Here is a 13,158-nt window from a genome sequence, read left to right on the forward strand (position 1 = left end):
CAACCCTGAACCAATCATAGGAGTTAGGGGATGGGCCGCTCTCACCAGGTTGGGTCATGTGTCCACACCTAGAAGGGCACGGTCAGACCCGACTAAAACACAATGGAGCAGGGGTCCCCCAAAGGAATAAGGGATGAGAAATAATGCATAACAACAAAATCGTAAAACTCTACCAATATTGGGTCTATCCGGTGACGCAGCAGTTGAGCACTGGGCTGCGAAGTTGCCCTCAGCCTCTGCAGCACCAGTTCAATCCCCAGCCACCGGAGGAGGGTCCCACATGGCGTGCAGACCTCTCCTGCTGCCCGCTGCTCCCCTCAGCAGTGTACCTCGGTCCTTCTGCCTGCTCTGCTCCCCACTCTGGCTCTGGTGAATTCTCTCACCCTCCCGTGCTTCTGACTATACCCAGTGCTTATATAAATAAATAAATAAATAAATAAATAAATAAATAAATAAATCTTTTTAAAAAATTTACCAATTTTTTTTTTTTTGAGACTATCAGAAGAGTCAGATGAGAAAAGGCATATGAAGTCACTTTAAAAAATGCTATTTCTGGGGCCTCCCTGGTGGCACAGGCGGTTGAATGTCACTCTGTGAAGCTGTTTGCAGCCTCTGCAGCATGGGTTTGATCCTGGCTGGCCAGCTGGCAAGAATCCCACATGGCATGGCAGACCTCTCCCGCCTCGCCCGCTGCTCCCCTCAGCAATGTGTTTCGTCAGTCTGTCTGTTCTGTACCCCACTCTGTCTCTGGTGAATCCTCTCACCCCCCGCATCTCTGGCCTGTACCCAAGACTTGTATAAATAAAAAAATCTTTAAAAACAAATGCTGGTTCTGGGCCTCCTGGTGGCTCAAGGGGTTGGGACGCAACCTATGAAGATATCCACAGCCACTGCAGCACGAGTTTGATCCCTGTTCAGGGAGTTACCCACATGGCACAGCAGACCTCTCCTGACCCGCCCGCTGCTCCCCTCAGCAGTGTATTTCAGTCAGTCTGCCTGTTCTGTTCCCCTGTGTCTCTCGTGAATCCTTTCACAGCTTCCCCTCCAACATCTCTGGCCTGTACCCCAGTTCTTGTATACATAAATAAATAAATCCTTTTTTTTAATGCTGGTTCTATCATTAATGATAGAGAAGAAATGGGGGTAGACCTATAGTCTCAAAGGTGTTTATTTTTTTTTATAAATTTTATTTTTATATTCCCCATACAATTGCAACTCCCTTATTTTGACCCCAATCCCTCCCCTCACCACCCTCCCCCCCATAGAGTGTCTCTGGTTCATAGTTTTTTGTTGATTTTGATTTTCACTTTCTTATAGTTATTCATTTTCCTGGTCCCTTATTTAAATTTTTCTAGATTCCTGCTATGAGTGAGACCATCCGGTATTTTTCTTCTTCTTTCTGGCTTATTTCGCTGAGCATGATCCCTTCCAGCGCCATCCATGTTGCTGCAAATTGCATGTGTTTATCTTTTTTGAATGCTGAGTAATATTCCATGGTATATATGTACCACATCTTCTTGATCCAGTCATCTATTTTTGGGCATTTGGGTTGTTTCCAAAGCTTAGCTATTGTAAACAGTGCTGCTATAAACATAGGGGTGCAGGTGCTCTTTGGAATTGATGTTTCTGTGTCCTTTGGGTAAATACCTAGGAGTGGAATTGCTGGATCATATGGAAGCTCTATGTTTAGTAGGTCCAGAAAACTCCACACAGCTCTCCATAGTGGCTGGACCAGTTTGCACTCCCACCAACAGTGTAGAAGAGTTCCTTTTTCTCCACAACCTCGACAACATTTGTTGTTGATAGTTTTTTTAATATGTGCCATTCTCACTAGTGTGAGATGGTATCTCATGGTAGTTTTGATTTGCATTTCCCTGATTACAAGTGATGTTGAACATTTTTTCATATGCCTGTTGGCCTGAAAGGTGTTTAAATCATATGTGATTTTAAGAACAACCAGCAGGGGCCTCTGTGGTGCTGCAAGGGGTTAAGCACCGCACTATGAAGCAATTCGCAGCCTCTGCAACACAAGTTCAATCCCCGGCCTACCAGGGAGCAACCCACATGGTGCAGCAGAACTCTGCTGACTCGTCTGCTGCTCCCCTCAGCAGTGTACTTCAGTCGGTCCACCTGTTCTGTTCCCCACTCTGTCTCTGGTGAGTCCTCTCACACCCCACACCTCTGGTCTGTACCCCAGCTCTTGTATGCATAAATAAATAAATCTTTTTTTTTTTTTTAAAGAATAACCAGCAGACAGTTCAGTTTTAAAGTTTTCTCCTGGAATCACAGGCTGTCTCTCTTTGAGGATAGGAAAGGAACAGGGAGGGGCTAAGTGGAGTGCCTAAAGTGTTCCAGCGAAGAACTGAGACGAGGGGCAGTTGTAGACAAGAGGGTGCATGTGTGGGTGGCCCTAGCCCTCCTCTCCCCCCACCCCAGGCCCTGGCCACAAATGGAGCCTTTGAAAGCAGATGGAAAACGAACCCCAACAGTCAGTAAACCCTTGGCTCCAGTCCATGGCAGGACAGGGTGGCCCAACAGAGCAGGGCAGGTGGAGAGAGGACTTAGTATTAAACTGGTCTAGGAATGAATATTAATTCTGCCTCTGATGGTCTGCGGGTAACAAGGGACAGGTGACTCATGGTCACCAAGCCACATGTTGGAGTGACTGGGGGAAGTGACAACAGTCTCTTACCTCCACCGTTATTAATAAACTTAACGCTAGTCTGTTAGAGCAAGTGGTTCAGAACATGGACTCTGGAGCCAGCTCCTAGATTGGAGCCTACATTTTTCATTTATTACCTGGGTTACCTAGGGTGTTTCTTAACCTTTCAGTCACTCAGTTTCTGTCTATCCAGTGAGGGTGATCCTAGCTCTGACTTAGAAGCTTGCCGTGAGCATTAAATGAGCTCACAACTGCCCTTTCTATGGGAGTCAATGCCACCCTGAAGCCAGACCTCTCTCGGCCACAAAGAGGCCCACCTACCCAACCCAAACACTCCAGAGTGTCCTTCCACAGCCCTACGGTACAGATGGTACCAGGTTCTTTTTTTATTTTTTGAAAAAAGATTTATTTATTTATGCATACAAGAGCTGGGGTGCAGGCCAGAGATGCGAGGGGTGAGAGGATTCACCAGAGACAGAGTGGGGTGCAGAACAGGCAATCTATTGAAATATACTGCTGAGGGGAGCAGCTGCGCCATGTGGGTCACCTCCCTGGCTGGGGATCAAACTCGCGCTGCAGTGGCTGCTGATAGCTTCATAGTGCTGTGTCTTGTACCATCCTTGCACCACCAGGGAGGCCCCAGTAGCAGGTTCTTAAGAGAGCTCTTCCAGAGAGTTGAAGAGTAGATCCTTATGTGAGCCATTTTGCCAATTGCTTTCTGCCCCTGCCGTTGGTAGGAAACAGTTAGAACCAAAGGGAGGAAGTGGGGGGTGAGCAAGATGGACGCCTAGCAAGCGGGAACCTGTGAGGACAGACAAGCAGGGTCACATGCAGCTAGAGGGGCCTGACCAAGAAAGGGGGCTCCAAAGGGTGGCCAGCTAGGGGAGCAAATCTTCCCAGGACAGCCGGGGGAGGAACTACGTGGGCGTCCCTTAAATGTGCCAAACCACAATTTGCATTTTTATTTTAAACTTTGTCCTAACTTAAAAAAAAAAAGAAAAGAAACAGATAAAATATGAACTTTGTCCTAATAAAAAGAATTTGTCAAACTTTATCTTCACGTGGGAAAGCAGTAGGTTTGCTTTTTTTTTTGGATTGTATTTAAACCTTCTTTAGCAACAGATTTATTGAGATAGAATTCACATAACACAACATTCACTGGTAAAGTGCACAATTCGTGGTTTTTGGTATAGGCCCAGCTTTTCAACCGTTATCACAATCTCATTTTAAAACATTTTCATCATCCTGAAAAGAAACCCGATGCCCATGTGATGTCACTCACACTCCTTGGCCCCACCTCACTTCCACACCAGGCAACCTCTGATCCACTTTCTGTCTCTACTGACCTGCCTCATCTAGATATTTCATATAAATGGAATCATTTGGTATCTGGTCTTTTGCAACTGATTCCTTTTACGCAACATGTTTTCAAGGCTCCTCCATGTTGTAATATGTGATACTTTATTCCTTTTATGGTTGAATAATATTCCACTGTGTCTCTACACCACATTTTGTTTATCCATCTGTCAGTTGATGGAAAGTTGGGTTGTTTCCACTTTTTGGTTGTTAGGAAAAATGGTACTGTGAACATCTGTGTACAGATGTTTTCAGTTCTCTTTCAAGTCACATAGTAATGCCATGTTTAACTTTTTCAGAAACAAACTGCTTTCCAAACCAGTTGTGAGTTTTCCTAATGCCACTGACAGTCTTATGTGCAGAAAAAGGTTTATTTGGAATTCACTTTAGCTTTTAAAATCAATACTCAAGTTCTTAAAATGCAAATTTTTAAACATAAATATTTCCAAAACTTTTAAGTTATCAATTGTATCATTCTAGCCATAAATCTGGCTACTATTAATAATAACTTCTAAATGGGCTTTGATAATTATTTCTCTCTTCAAAATTAAAGCTGTTATAAGCAGCTTATATTACATTTACGCATCCCATTTCCTTTTTAAAGCAACTGATTGTTATATGTCAATTATATCTCAAAAAAGCAGGGGAAAAATTAATTCACTAAAAAAGTTTTAATAAAACAATTGACAAGCCAACCTCCAAGTACTTTTTACTGAAATCTAATAAATCTAAATAAATGAAGCACATTTTAAGATTTTAAAAAATGTTTTGGTTCCATTAACAATCCCAGTAAGGATTTAACTTCAAAGTACCACTGAAATCAACTATCTAATTTATTTTTTTATTTAGTTCTATTGGGCTGTTGTCTTTTTCTCTGTGTCAACACCACACTGGCTGACTTTGAGTTTTAAGTTTTTTTTTAAAAAAAGATTTATTTATTTATGCATACAAGAGCTGGGGTACAGGCCAGAGATGCAGGGGGTGAGAGGACTAACAAGAGACAGAGTGGGGGACAGAATAGGCAGACTGACTGAAATACACTGCTGAGGGGAGCAGCGGGCGAGTCAGGAGAGGTCTGCTGTGCCATGTGGGTTGGCTCCCTGGCCGTGGATCAAACTCATGCTGCAGAGGCTGCAGATTGCTTCATAGTGCAGGACTTAACCCCTTGCACCACCAGGGAGGCCCTCAACTGTCTAATTTATATTAGACTCTCAAGGCTTATGTTTTAAGTTAGCTCACTACACCAAATTATTCTAAACAATTCAAGAACTTGAAATATAAAGTATGCACAATGTAACACACGTACAATCCACACTGCTGACTTGATTCTCTTCAGCATGGTTATACGTTCTAAATCTCCCTGAAGTTGCAGGGACAAGAAATCATTTGAAGTGATGTGGGGAGTTGGATGGGGGCCACCTTTGGGGACTGAAGCTTCACAGTAAGATTTTTCTTTTTTTATGACCCTGACTATCAGGCTGAGGCCCTTTCATAGCCACTGTGGTGCAGACTCCAGCTGTTGCAGGATGGGGATCTGGTAGCCCAGTCCGGGGGTGGAGTCTTGGCATAAGTCTCAGTCTTTCAACACTACTAAGTTATTGCACTATTTATTTAGGTTCAATGTGTCATCTATGTCCTGCTTCGTTTTTCTCTGAATTCTCTCTGACTCCCAGAATCGGATTGCCTTTGGTTGAGTACTGTTGGCTGCCAGCCACCTGATCTTCAGAAGACATTGCACTAACTCCTGTGCTTCACTTTCTAATCCATAAAGTGGAGAGAAAAGGTGCCTGCTCACCCGATGAGTCTGAAGATGCCTGAGAGGATGTGTTGTATACCTTCAGGACAGCCTGGACCAGCCGGCTCAGAGTCGCCCTGGTCCTTGTCACCGTGGGGTTAGGGCAGGCCAGCCTAGGGAGCTGGGCCTGTGGGCTGTGTGCCTGCCTCACTCCGGGCACGAATTCTAATTCTAATAATAAAGACCCTGCCATCCCGCTGCCTCTTAGGAATGTCAAATGCTCCCTCTGCTGGACATTACCCAGAGTTGGATAGAGTTCCCATCATTTCCTCCAAGGTCTGGGTATTCAGTGAAGGGGGTTGGTGGCCCTTTAAGAGTCAGTAGCTAGCTCCCGGTTGCCATGGAGACAGCTTGCCGCTGACCAGGTTGCAGTAGGCAGCAAGTTCTCTAGAGTTCAATCCACAGGTTGGAAGGAGGGCTTCTAGGGCTGGAAAGGGTAGGAGTCTTGTCCCTCAAGATATCCTGGGTTGACCGGGAAGGGTTCTGTTTTTGGGACCCCTGCCGCACCCCTGCCTTTATCCCCAAAGTCCACCATCTCAGCTTCTCCTCCCACTATCACCCCATAGCCAAGGACCACCAGCCCTTGGTCATGAACCCCCAGCCCTCAATCCAGAAGAGTCTGCCACCACCAGAGGCAAATGCTGAAGCCATCCACTTCCTCAGCTCTCTCCGTGAGTTGGGGGGCGGGGTGCTGGTCGGGGAGCAATGTGGGGGGGGTGGGCAGGAGGAGCAGGGGGCCACCAGTCTGGAGAGGAGGGAAGAAACAGGCTCAGACCTGTTTCTCTCAACCTTGACTCTCCAGGAATTCGGAAAGTGTGTGAAGCCCCCTTATTTGTTAATAGTCTGCCAGGGAAGATGCTAGGTGTCTTCACCTGCTGAGAGACTTGTGGGATGAAAGCAGGGTGGGTGGGGAGTGTGGTGACCAGGGGACAGAGATCTGAGGTCTAGGAGCTAGGATTTAATTTGTCCTCCTGGGACCTGCACCCCCAGGGCTGGAGGAGCTGCAAATGCTCTTTTTCTCGGAGACGTTGGTCATGGTCTCAGACACAGGGGAGCCTCAGGGAGAGCTGACCATTGACGTGCAGATGGGGAAATACAAAGACAGAGAAGTTGGTTTCCTGTCCTACTGCCTCCTCGTGCATGCCTTCAGCAGAGGCTTCATCAACAAAACACCCTTCGGGAACTCCCTCCTGGGTGAGTTACTCCAGCCCATGCCCTTCACCTGCTTCCTCCCACCACCCCACCCATCATTCCCAGGGCCTTTGAATTCACCTTGGGGCCAGAACTGCACGAAGCGGGCACAGGTAGAAACGCAAGACAGGAGCACTGGCCACCATCTTCCCCCACACACGACCTGAGTGCCCCCACCGCTTACTCTCCAGCCCTTCCCCTGATGGCAATGCTCACTCCCTCCGCCCCAGGCTACCTGTCCATGAAGCTGGAGATCTTGGAACAGCACAGTCAGGAATTCATCAAGGTACCTCCTCAGCCCCTAGCCTTGACCACAAGCCAGGATGAGAGAATATACGCCCTGAAAGGGAGGGAGAGACCATGGAAGGGGAGGAGGGGAGCTCTGTGGAATGTACCCCAACTCTCTCCCCAGTCACCCTACCATGCCCACCACACACTACTTGGAAACCAGTCCATCTGGCTACTGGAATCAGCCCAAGGTTGTGACCTTCTCTGGACACACAAATCCTGGCCCAGCCACTGGCTCATCCTCCAGCCAGAGAGCCCAGGGGCATTCTGGGGGCCCTGTGGGTTAGCTTCTCCCAATGGTCCAATTCTCTTGCTTCTGAGCCTGCCACTTCACGGACTTCTGGAATGAGAGCCCTGTGCAAGTGGGAAACCTCAGGGCCCTCCCACAGAAGCCACTGCATCTCTTAAGCACATTTGCTTGGTGATTTTTGTTGCTCCCATGCTATAGGCTTTCTAGGCACTTTTTCTTTTTATTTATTTTTACTGTTTCAAGGATTTTTTTCCCTTTGCCTTTTGCGGTGTATACCTTTTCTTTTTTCAATTTCTGTTCTTGAGCTTGACTATCTATGGAAGGTTTCCTATCCAAATTTCCTTTATAAAGGAGAACAGATGAGGTGGCCTCAGTGGGGGTCCTTATCTGTCATCTGGTGAGTCCCTGATCCTCCCCTGGGTGCTCTGGCCCATAGTTCCCAACCCTCCCCATGGAACGGAAGACAAATCTGCTGAAGCAGGGGGATCAAATGGCCATGACCAGAACTGTCAAGGACGGTGAGGTAAGGAGAAAGCCAGGCAGACCCTGGATCCTCTTTGGAGGATGGTTGTGACAGACTAGGAGCCTGGCCTGGGAACCCCAGGACCTACATGTTGCTTGTGCACCCTCCCCAGCACCGCCCACCCCCCCCCAGCTTGATGCCCCTGATCCCGATTTGTCCTGACCAGGAAGTGAAGACAGAAGTGACATTCTCCCCCTGGCACTCCATCGCGGGCTTCATCTCTGAGGCTGCCAACCTGGTGTTGCTGAGGCTGATGGCCTGGCGAAAAACAGTGCCCAGCAATGCCCGCTTCCTGGCCTTGGACACAGAAGGCAAACTCTGCTATTCTACCTATGTGAGGGCTCACCTGGGCAGGGACTTGGCCTGGGAGCAAACTGGAAGGGGCCTGGAGGATGGTAATGGGGAGAAAAAGATAGCTGTGGCATGGAAGAGGAGGTGGGGGGGGATAAAACTAGGCATTGGGAGTAGAACACCCAAGGGCAGGAGAAAGCAAGACCACATGGGTAGAGAAAAGGTGAGTGTGGAGCAGGTAGAGTGAGTGAGAGACCAAAAAGTATGAGCATTCGGGGAGGCAATGGTTTTTATACTTAAAAGTCAGTCCAGGAAAAAAAAAAAAAAGACCTCCCCGGTGGCGCAGCGGTTGAGCGCTGGGTTGCAAAGCTAGCTCTGCAGCGCCGGTTCAAACCAGATAGATCTCCTTGCTCCCCTCAGCAGTGTTTCGGTCCTTCTACCTGTTCTGCTCCCCGCTCTGGCTCTGGTGAATTCTCTCACCCTCCCGCGCTTCTGATTACCCAGTGCTTGTATTTATTAATAAAAAAATAGATCTTAAAAAAAAAAAAAAAAAGATTTATTTATTTATGTATACAAGAACTGGGGTATAGGCCAGAGGTGCAGGCATGAGAGGATTCACCAGAGACAGAGTTGGGAGCAGAACAGGTGGATCCACTGAAATACACTGCTGAAGGGAGCAGCAGGCGAGACAGGAGAGGTCTGCTGCCAGTGTCATGTGGGTCAACTCCCTGGCCAGGGATCGAACTCCTGCTGCAGAGGCTGCTGATAGCTTCTTAGTGCTGAGACTTAACCCCTTGCATCACCAGGGAGGCCCCAAAATACATATTTTTAACAGCAGGAAATGCAACATCTCCAGCTACACTTCAATTTTTTTTGGTATGTCTCAATCCTGAAGGGTGTACTTGATTTTTTTTTAAAGATTTATTTATGCATGCAAGAGCTGGGGTACAGGCCAGAGATGCGGAGTGGGTGGGTGGGTGAGAGGATTCACCAGAGACAGAGTGGGGAACAGAACAGGCAGACTGATGAAATACACTGCTGAAGGGAGCAGCAGGCAAGTCAGGAGAGGTCTGCTGTGCCATGTGGGTTGCTCCCTGGCTGGCTGGGGATCAAACTCTGCTGCAGAGGCTGTGGATTGCTTCATAGTGCAGTGCTTAACCCCATGCGCCACCAGGGAGGCCGGATTATTTATTTATTTGGCTATTTTGCTTGATACCACACTGGGAGTCGATTTGACCAATTTTGTCAATGACATTCTAGCCTTTTCTATCACAAATAGCAACGTGCTTGACAAGAACAGGCACATGCACTGCCTCTCATTTTCTCTGAAGCACACACTTCACATTAGCACTTTTCTCCCCACTGGGGTTTAAGTTTTAGAGAACAGCCAGCCTGCAGGAGAGGTCTGCTGCGCCATGAGGGTTAGCTCCCTGGCCAGCAGAACCACAGCCTGAGTTGGCTACAGATCAGTCTAGTCCCACTCCTCAGAGGCTTGGGGGGTCCCCTCCTTCAAAACACCAGCACAGGGGAGGGGCTGGGCAGGAGCAGGACCGCCTGGTTCTAGGAGGGGATCCTCCAATAAACTTGAGTGTGCAACTAAAATCTGTGGCGCTGAGAGTCTGGACCGCCATGGGCTGTTTATCACTGATTTGCGAGGAATGAAGCTACAACACAGAGAAAAGGACCAGGGGAAGATTCAGGGGGTGGCCCTGGGAGGCATCCACCTCACCCCCCTCCTCATTTTCATTGCTGCCAGCAAGCCCTGGGCGTGCAGACCATCCCGGTGGGCCACCAGCAGGTGGAAGTGTTCATCGTGGAGCATAACGTGCACTCACAGGAGGGCATCCCCATGTCCTGCCAGTTCTACCTGCTCTCCGATGGGTGAGCTGCTGACTGTGGGGCCAGGGGTTACAGGCAGCTGGGCTCAATGATGTTATATGATGGGGCAAAGGGGGACCCCTCTTTCCCAGGGCACCACCAGGAAGAATTGCTGCTGAGATCCGAGTGCCCCCTTATTTATCCACATTGTTCACTCTTTCTTCATTCCTTTGCCCATTCTGAACCCCACAGCGCCTCGCAAACCTTGCCAACGAGCTGGGTGATGGGATGGCCATGTCCTCCGCAGGGCTGAGGCAGGGCTGAGGCAGAGCTCAAGCTGCTGTCACAGCGGGTGGGTGTGAAATGGAAAACCACCAAGGTTTGGACAACTTGCCCTCTGTAAGGCAATGTTCTGGAAGAAGCCTCTGGCACACTGCCAAGCTGTCCCCAGCAAAGTGCAGGCACCAAATCATGAGAAAATGGAGGGGAGGGTGTGAAGAATTTTCTGCTTGAAATTTCCAGAGGTGCTTCCACTAGACTGGAAGAGAAATAATCAGAACGTTGTTGGTTTTCCTAAGGTACAATGTTGCTTCTATTTTGAGCACCACATAGCAGGCAGCTCCAGGACCTCCTAGTGCTTGCACCTTGGAAGGTCTGGGTTCAGCGCTGGCTGGCAAGCATCGCTAGGGGTACTAACAGGACCGGTTTGAAGAGCCAGGGCATTATCTGGGGAGCTAGATAATGCAGAAAAACCAAAGACAAGTGGGGAAGGGGGGGGCAGCAGTAAAGGGAGACCGTGAGAAGTCTCTCCAGGGAGTAGGCTGGTCTGGGAAGACACCACTCTCACGCCTGCTTCTGGGTTGCTCAGGCACCTGGCCAAGAGAGTCCAGGTGGGCTCCCCTGTGTGCTGCATCATCACCAAGGTACCCGTCTTGAGGGAGGAAGGTAAGTGAAGCCTCTGGCTGGTGGGAGAGTGCAGTGGCGGTGGGCGACACCTGACACCGGGAGCCTGACAGGGTGCAGGCCTGGGTAACTGTGGCTTGGGTGGGACCCCAGTCTGAGATCAGATGGAGAAGTTCTGCCCTCCAGCCCCAAGGAAATTAAGGGAGGCTCATTTTGCTGGGAGCCCCTTCCACAGCTCTGCCACGGGGAGGGGGGGGACCCTGCCCGAGGTTTTGCCTCAGCCTGCAATCCGGGCGTCCCTGGGCGTCCGGCTGCGGATCCACAGGTGATCCTGGAATTGGGGTCGGTAGCCTTCCTCCTGCTCTCCCTCCCCCTCCAGATGAGATCGAGCCTCCCCCCGTATTTGGGAAGCAGTCCCTGGTGTGGGAAGAGGACATCGAACTCTACTCGCAATTCCTGGAGCGGAAGGTGAGGCGGGGCTCCAGCAGCAGGGCCTCCCTTCCCCGCCCCCCGCCCCCCCATCAATGGCAGCTTTAACGACTTCTGTGCAGGATGAAACGCGCGCCCTCGGGCTGGCACTTGGCGCGCACAAGCCCTCCGGGGACAGAAGCCGGCGGGGGGCGGGGGGGGGCGGGGCCGGGGCGGCGCGGGGGGCGGGGGGGGGCGGGGGCGCGGGGCGCTCACTCCCCGCCCCACCAGGAGGAGCTGCGCCTCAGCCACTGCAGCTACCTGCGGCAGCACCCCGAGGCCCAGGCGCTCGTCGCCGACTTCCTGCTCTTCCTGCTGCTGCGCCGGCCGCCCGACCCCGTGGCCTACGCCGCCGAGTACTTCGGGCCCTTCGCGCGCCTCGCCCCGCCCGCGCCCGCCCTGCGCTCCTCCCAGCGGCCCAGCCCCTTCCGCCCCCTGCGCCCCGGGCGCCCGCCGGGCGAGGGCGAGGGCGAGGACTAGGGGCGCCGGCCGGCGGGGCGGGCTCGGGGCCGGGCAGGCGGGCGGGGGCCCGGCGGAGCGCGCCTCCCGGCCGCGGCCCTGAGGGAATAAACGGGCTCCCGCGGCCGCCCCGCCGTGCGAGCCGGAAGTGGCCGCGCGCGTCCGAGTCTTTGGCTGCAAATGGGAACCGCGCGCCGGGGCGGCCTCGGGCCGGGGCGCCCCCGCCTCACGGACTGGAAAACAGAGGCCCGGACCAGGCGCGCGTTGAATAAGGGCGTGGGAAGCGTGTTCACGCCCCAACGCGGGGCCCCCAAATCCACGCCGACTAGTAGTGCAGCTGTTGGTTGGGGGTGCGGGGGTCAGCGGGGCGGGGCTTCCTGGCGGGCCGCAGGGTCGTGGACTCTGGGGACGCTGGGGGTGGCGGGTGGGGTATCAGCTGTCTCAGCCTCAAGCTCGCCTCAGCGTGTTGGTCCCCTCGGAAACCTCCCCAGAGCCCCAAGGTCAGCTCACACGCCATTCCTACACCCCGTTTCCAGTAACACCCAGGATCCCCCAAACTTCGCAGTTACCAACTCCGAGGGAATACGGATCGGTAGGGGATCATCACCTCCTTTAGGCTCCTTTTTTATTGTTTGTTTTTGAAGATTTATTTATTTTTAATGCAAGAACTGGGGAACAGGCCAGAGGTAAGGGAGGGTGAGAGGATTCACCAGAGCCAGAGCAGAGAACAGAACAGGCCGACTGACGAAGTACACTGCTGAGGGGAGCAGCGGGCACGGCAGGAGAGGTCTGTGCACCATGTAGGACCTTCACCAGCGGCGGGGATCGAACCGGCGCTGCAGAGGCCGCGGGCAGCGTCACAGCTCAGCATTCAACCACTGCGCCACTAGGGGAGGCCCCATTTTTAATTCTTAAATTTAAAAAAGAGTATATTTTATTCTCCCCTTCCTTTATTTATTCCAAAAGAAATACTTGTTCATTAGAGAAAATGTTTAAAAGGGAGATAATGTGGAAGAAGAAAGTGAAATATCTCCAGCCCTCTCCCTAGAGGCAACCATGGTTAACGTTGTGGCAAATATCTTCTTAGTCTCTGGTTAAATTGACTGGGGTTCGGGGAGCATTTACTCTGCCAAGAACTTTATATAAAAGTGTTT

At 50.9% G+C, this 13,158-nt stretch overlaps 1 protein-coding gene across 1 annotated transcript; it reads left to right on the top strand.

The window, feature by feature from the left end:
- Nucleotides 1-6,159: 6,159 nt before the first annotated feature.
- CATIP (ciliogenesis associated TTC17 interacting protein) lies at nt 6,160-12,025 on the top strand. Its single transcript, XM_037522143.1, has 10 exons — nt 6,160-6,218; nt 6,380-6,484; nt 6,804-7,007; nt 7,235-7,290; nt 7,979-8,065; nt 8,232-8,399; nt 10,113-10,237; nt 11,043-11,119; nt 11,457-11,545; nt 11,777-12,025. The coding sequence occupies exons 2-10, from the start codon at nt 6,403-6,405 to the stop codon at nt 12,023-12,025; spliced, it is 1,137 nt and encodes a 378-aa protein (XP_037378040.1). The 5' UTR covers nt 6,160-6,218; nt 6,380-6,402.
- Nucleotides 12,026-13,158: the final 1,133 nt, after the last annotated feature.

This window comes from Talpa occidentalis, unplaced genomic scaffold (genome assembly GCF_014898055.3).
Source record: "Talpa occidentalis isolate TD23 unplaced genomic scaffold, MPIMG_talOcc4v2.1 talOcc4.3, whole genome shotgun sequence".
NCBI classification, from domain to species: Eukaryota; Metazoa; Chordata; class Mammalia; order Eulipotyphla; family Talpidae; genus Talpa; species Talpa occidentalis.

What these genes read in the sequence shown, in the direction of transcription:
- CATIP (XM_037522143.1), top strand. Translation starts at nt 6,403, where the DNA reads ATGAACCCCCAGCCCTCAATCCAGAAGAGTCTGCCACCACCAGAGGCA. An exon ending in CCACTTCCTCAGCTCTCTCC is followed by an intron (nt 6,485 to 6,803) that starts GTGAGTTGGGGG and finishes CTGCACCCCCAG; the next exon opens with GGCTGGAGGAGCTGCAAATG. An exon ending in ACAGTCAGGAATTCATCAAG is followed by an intron (nt 7,291 to 7,978) that starts GTACCTCCTCAG and finishes TCTGGCCCATAG; the next exon opens with TTCCCAACCCTCCCCATGGA.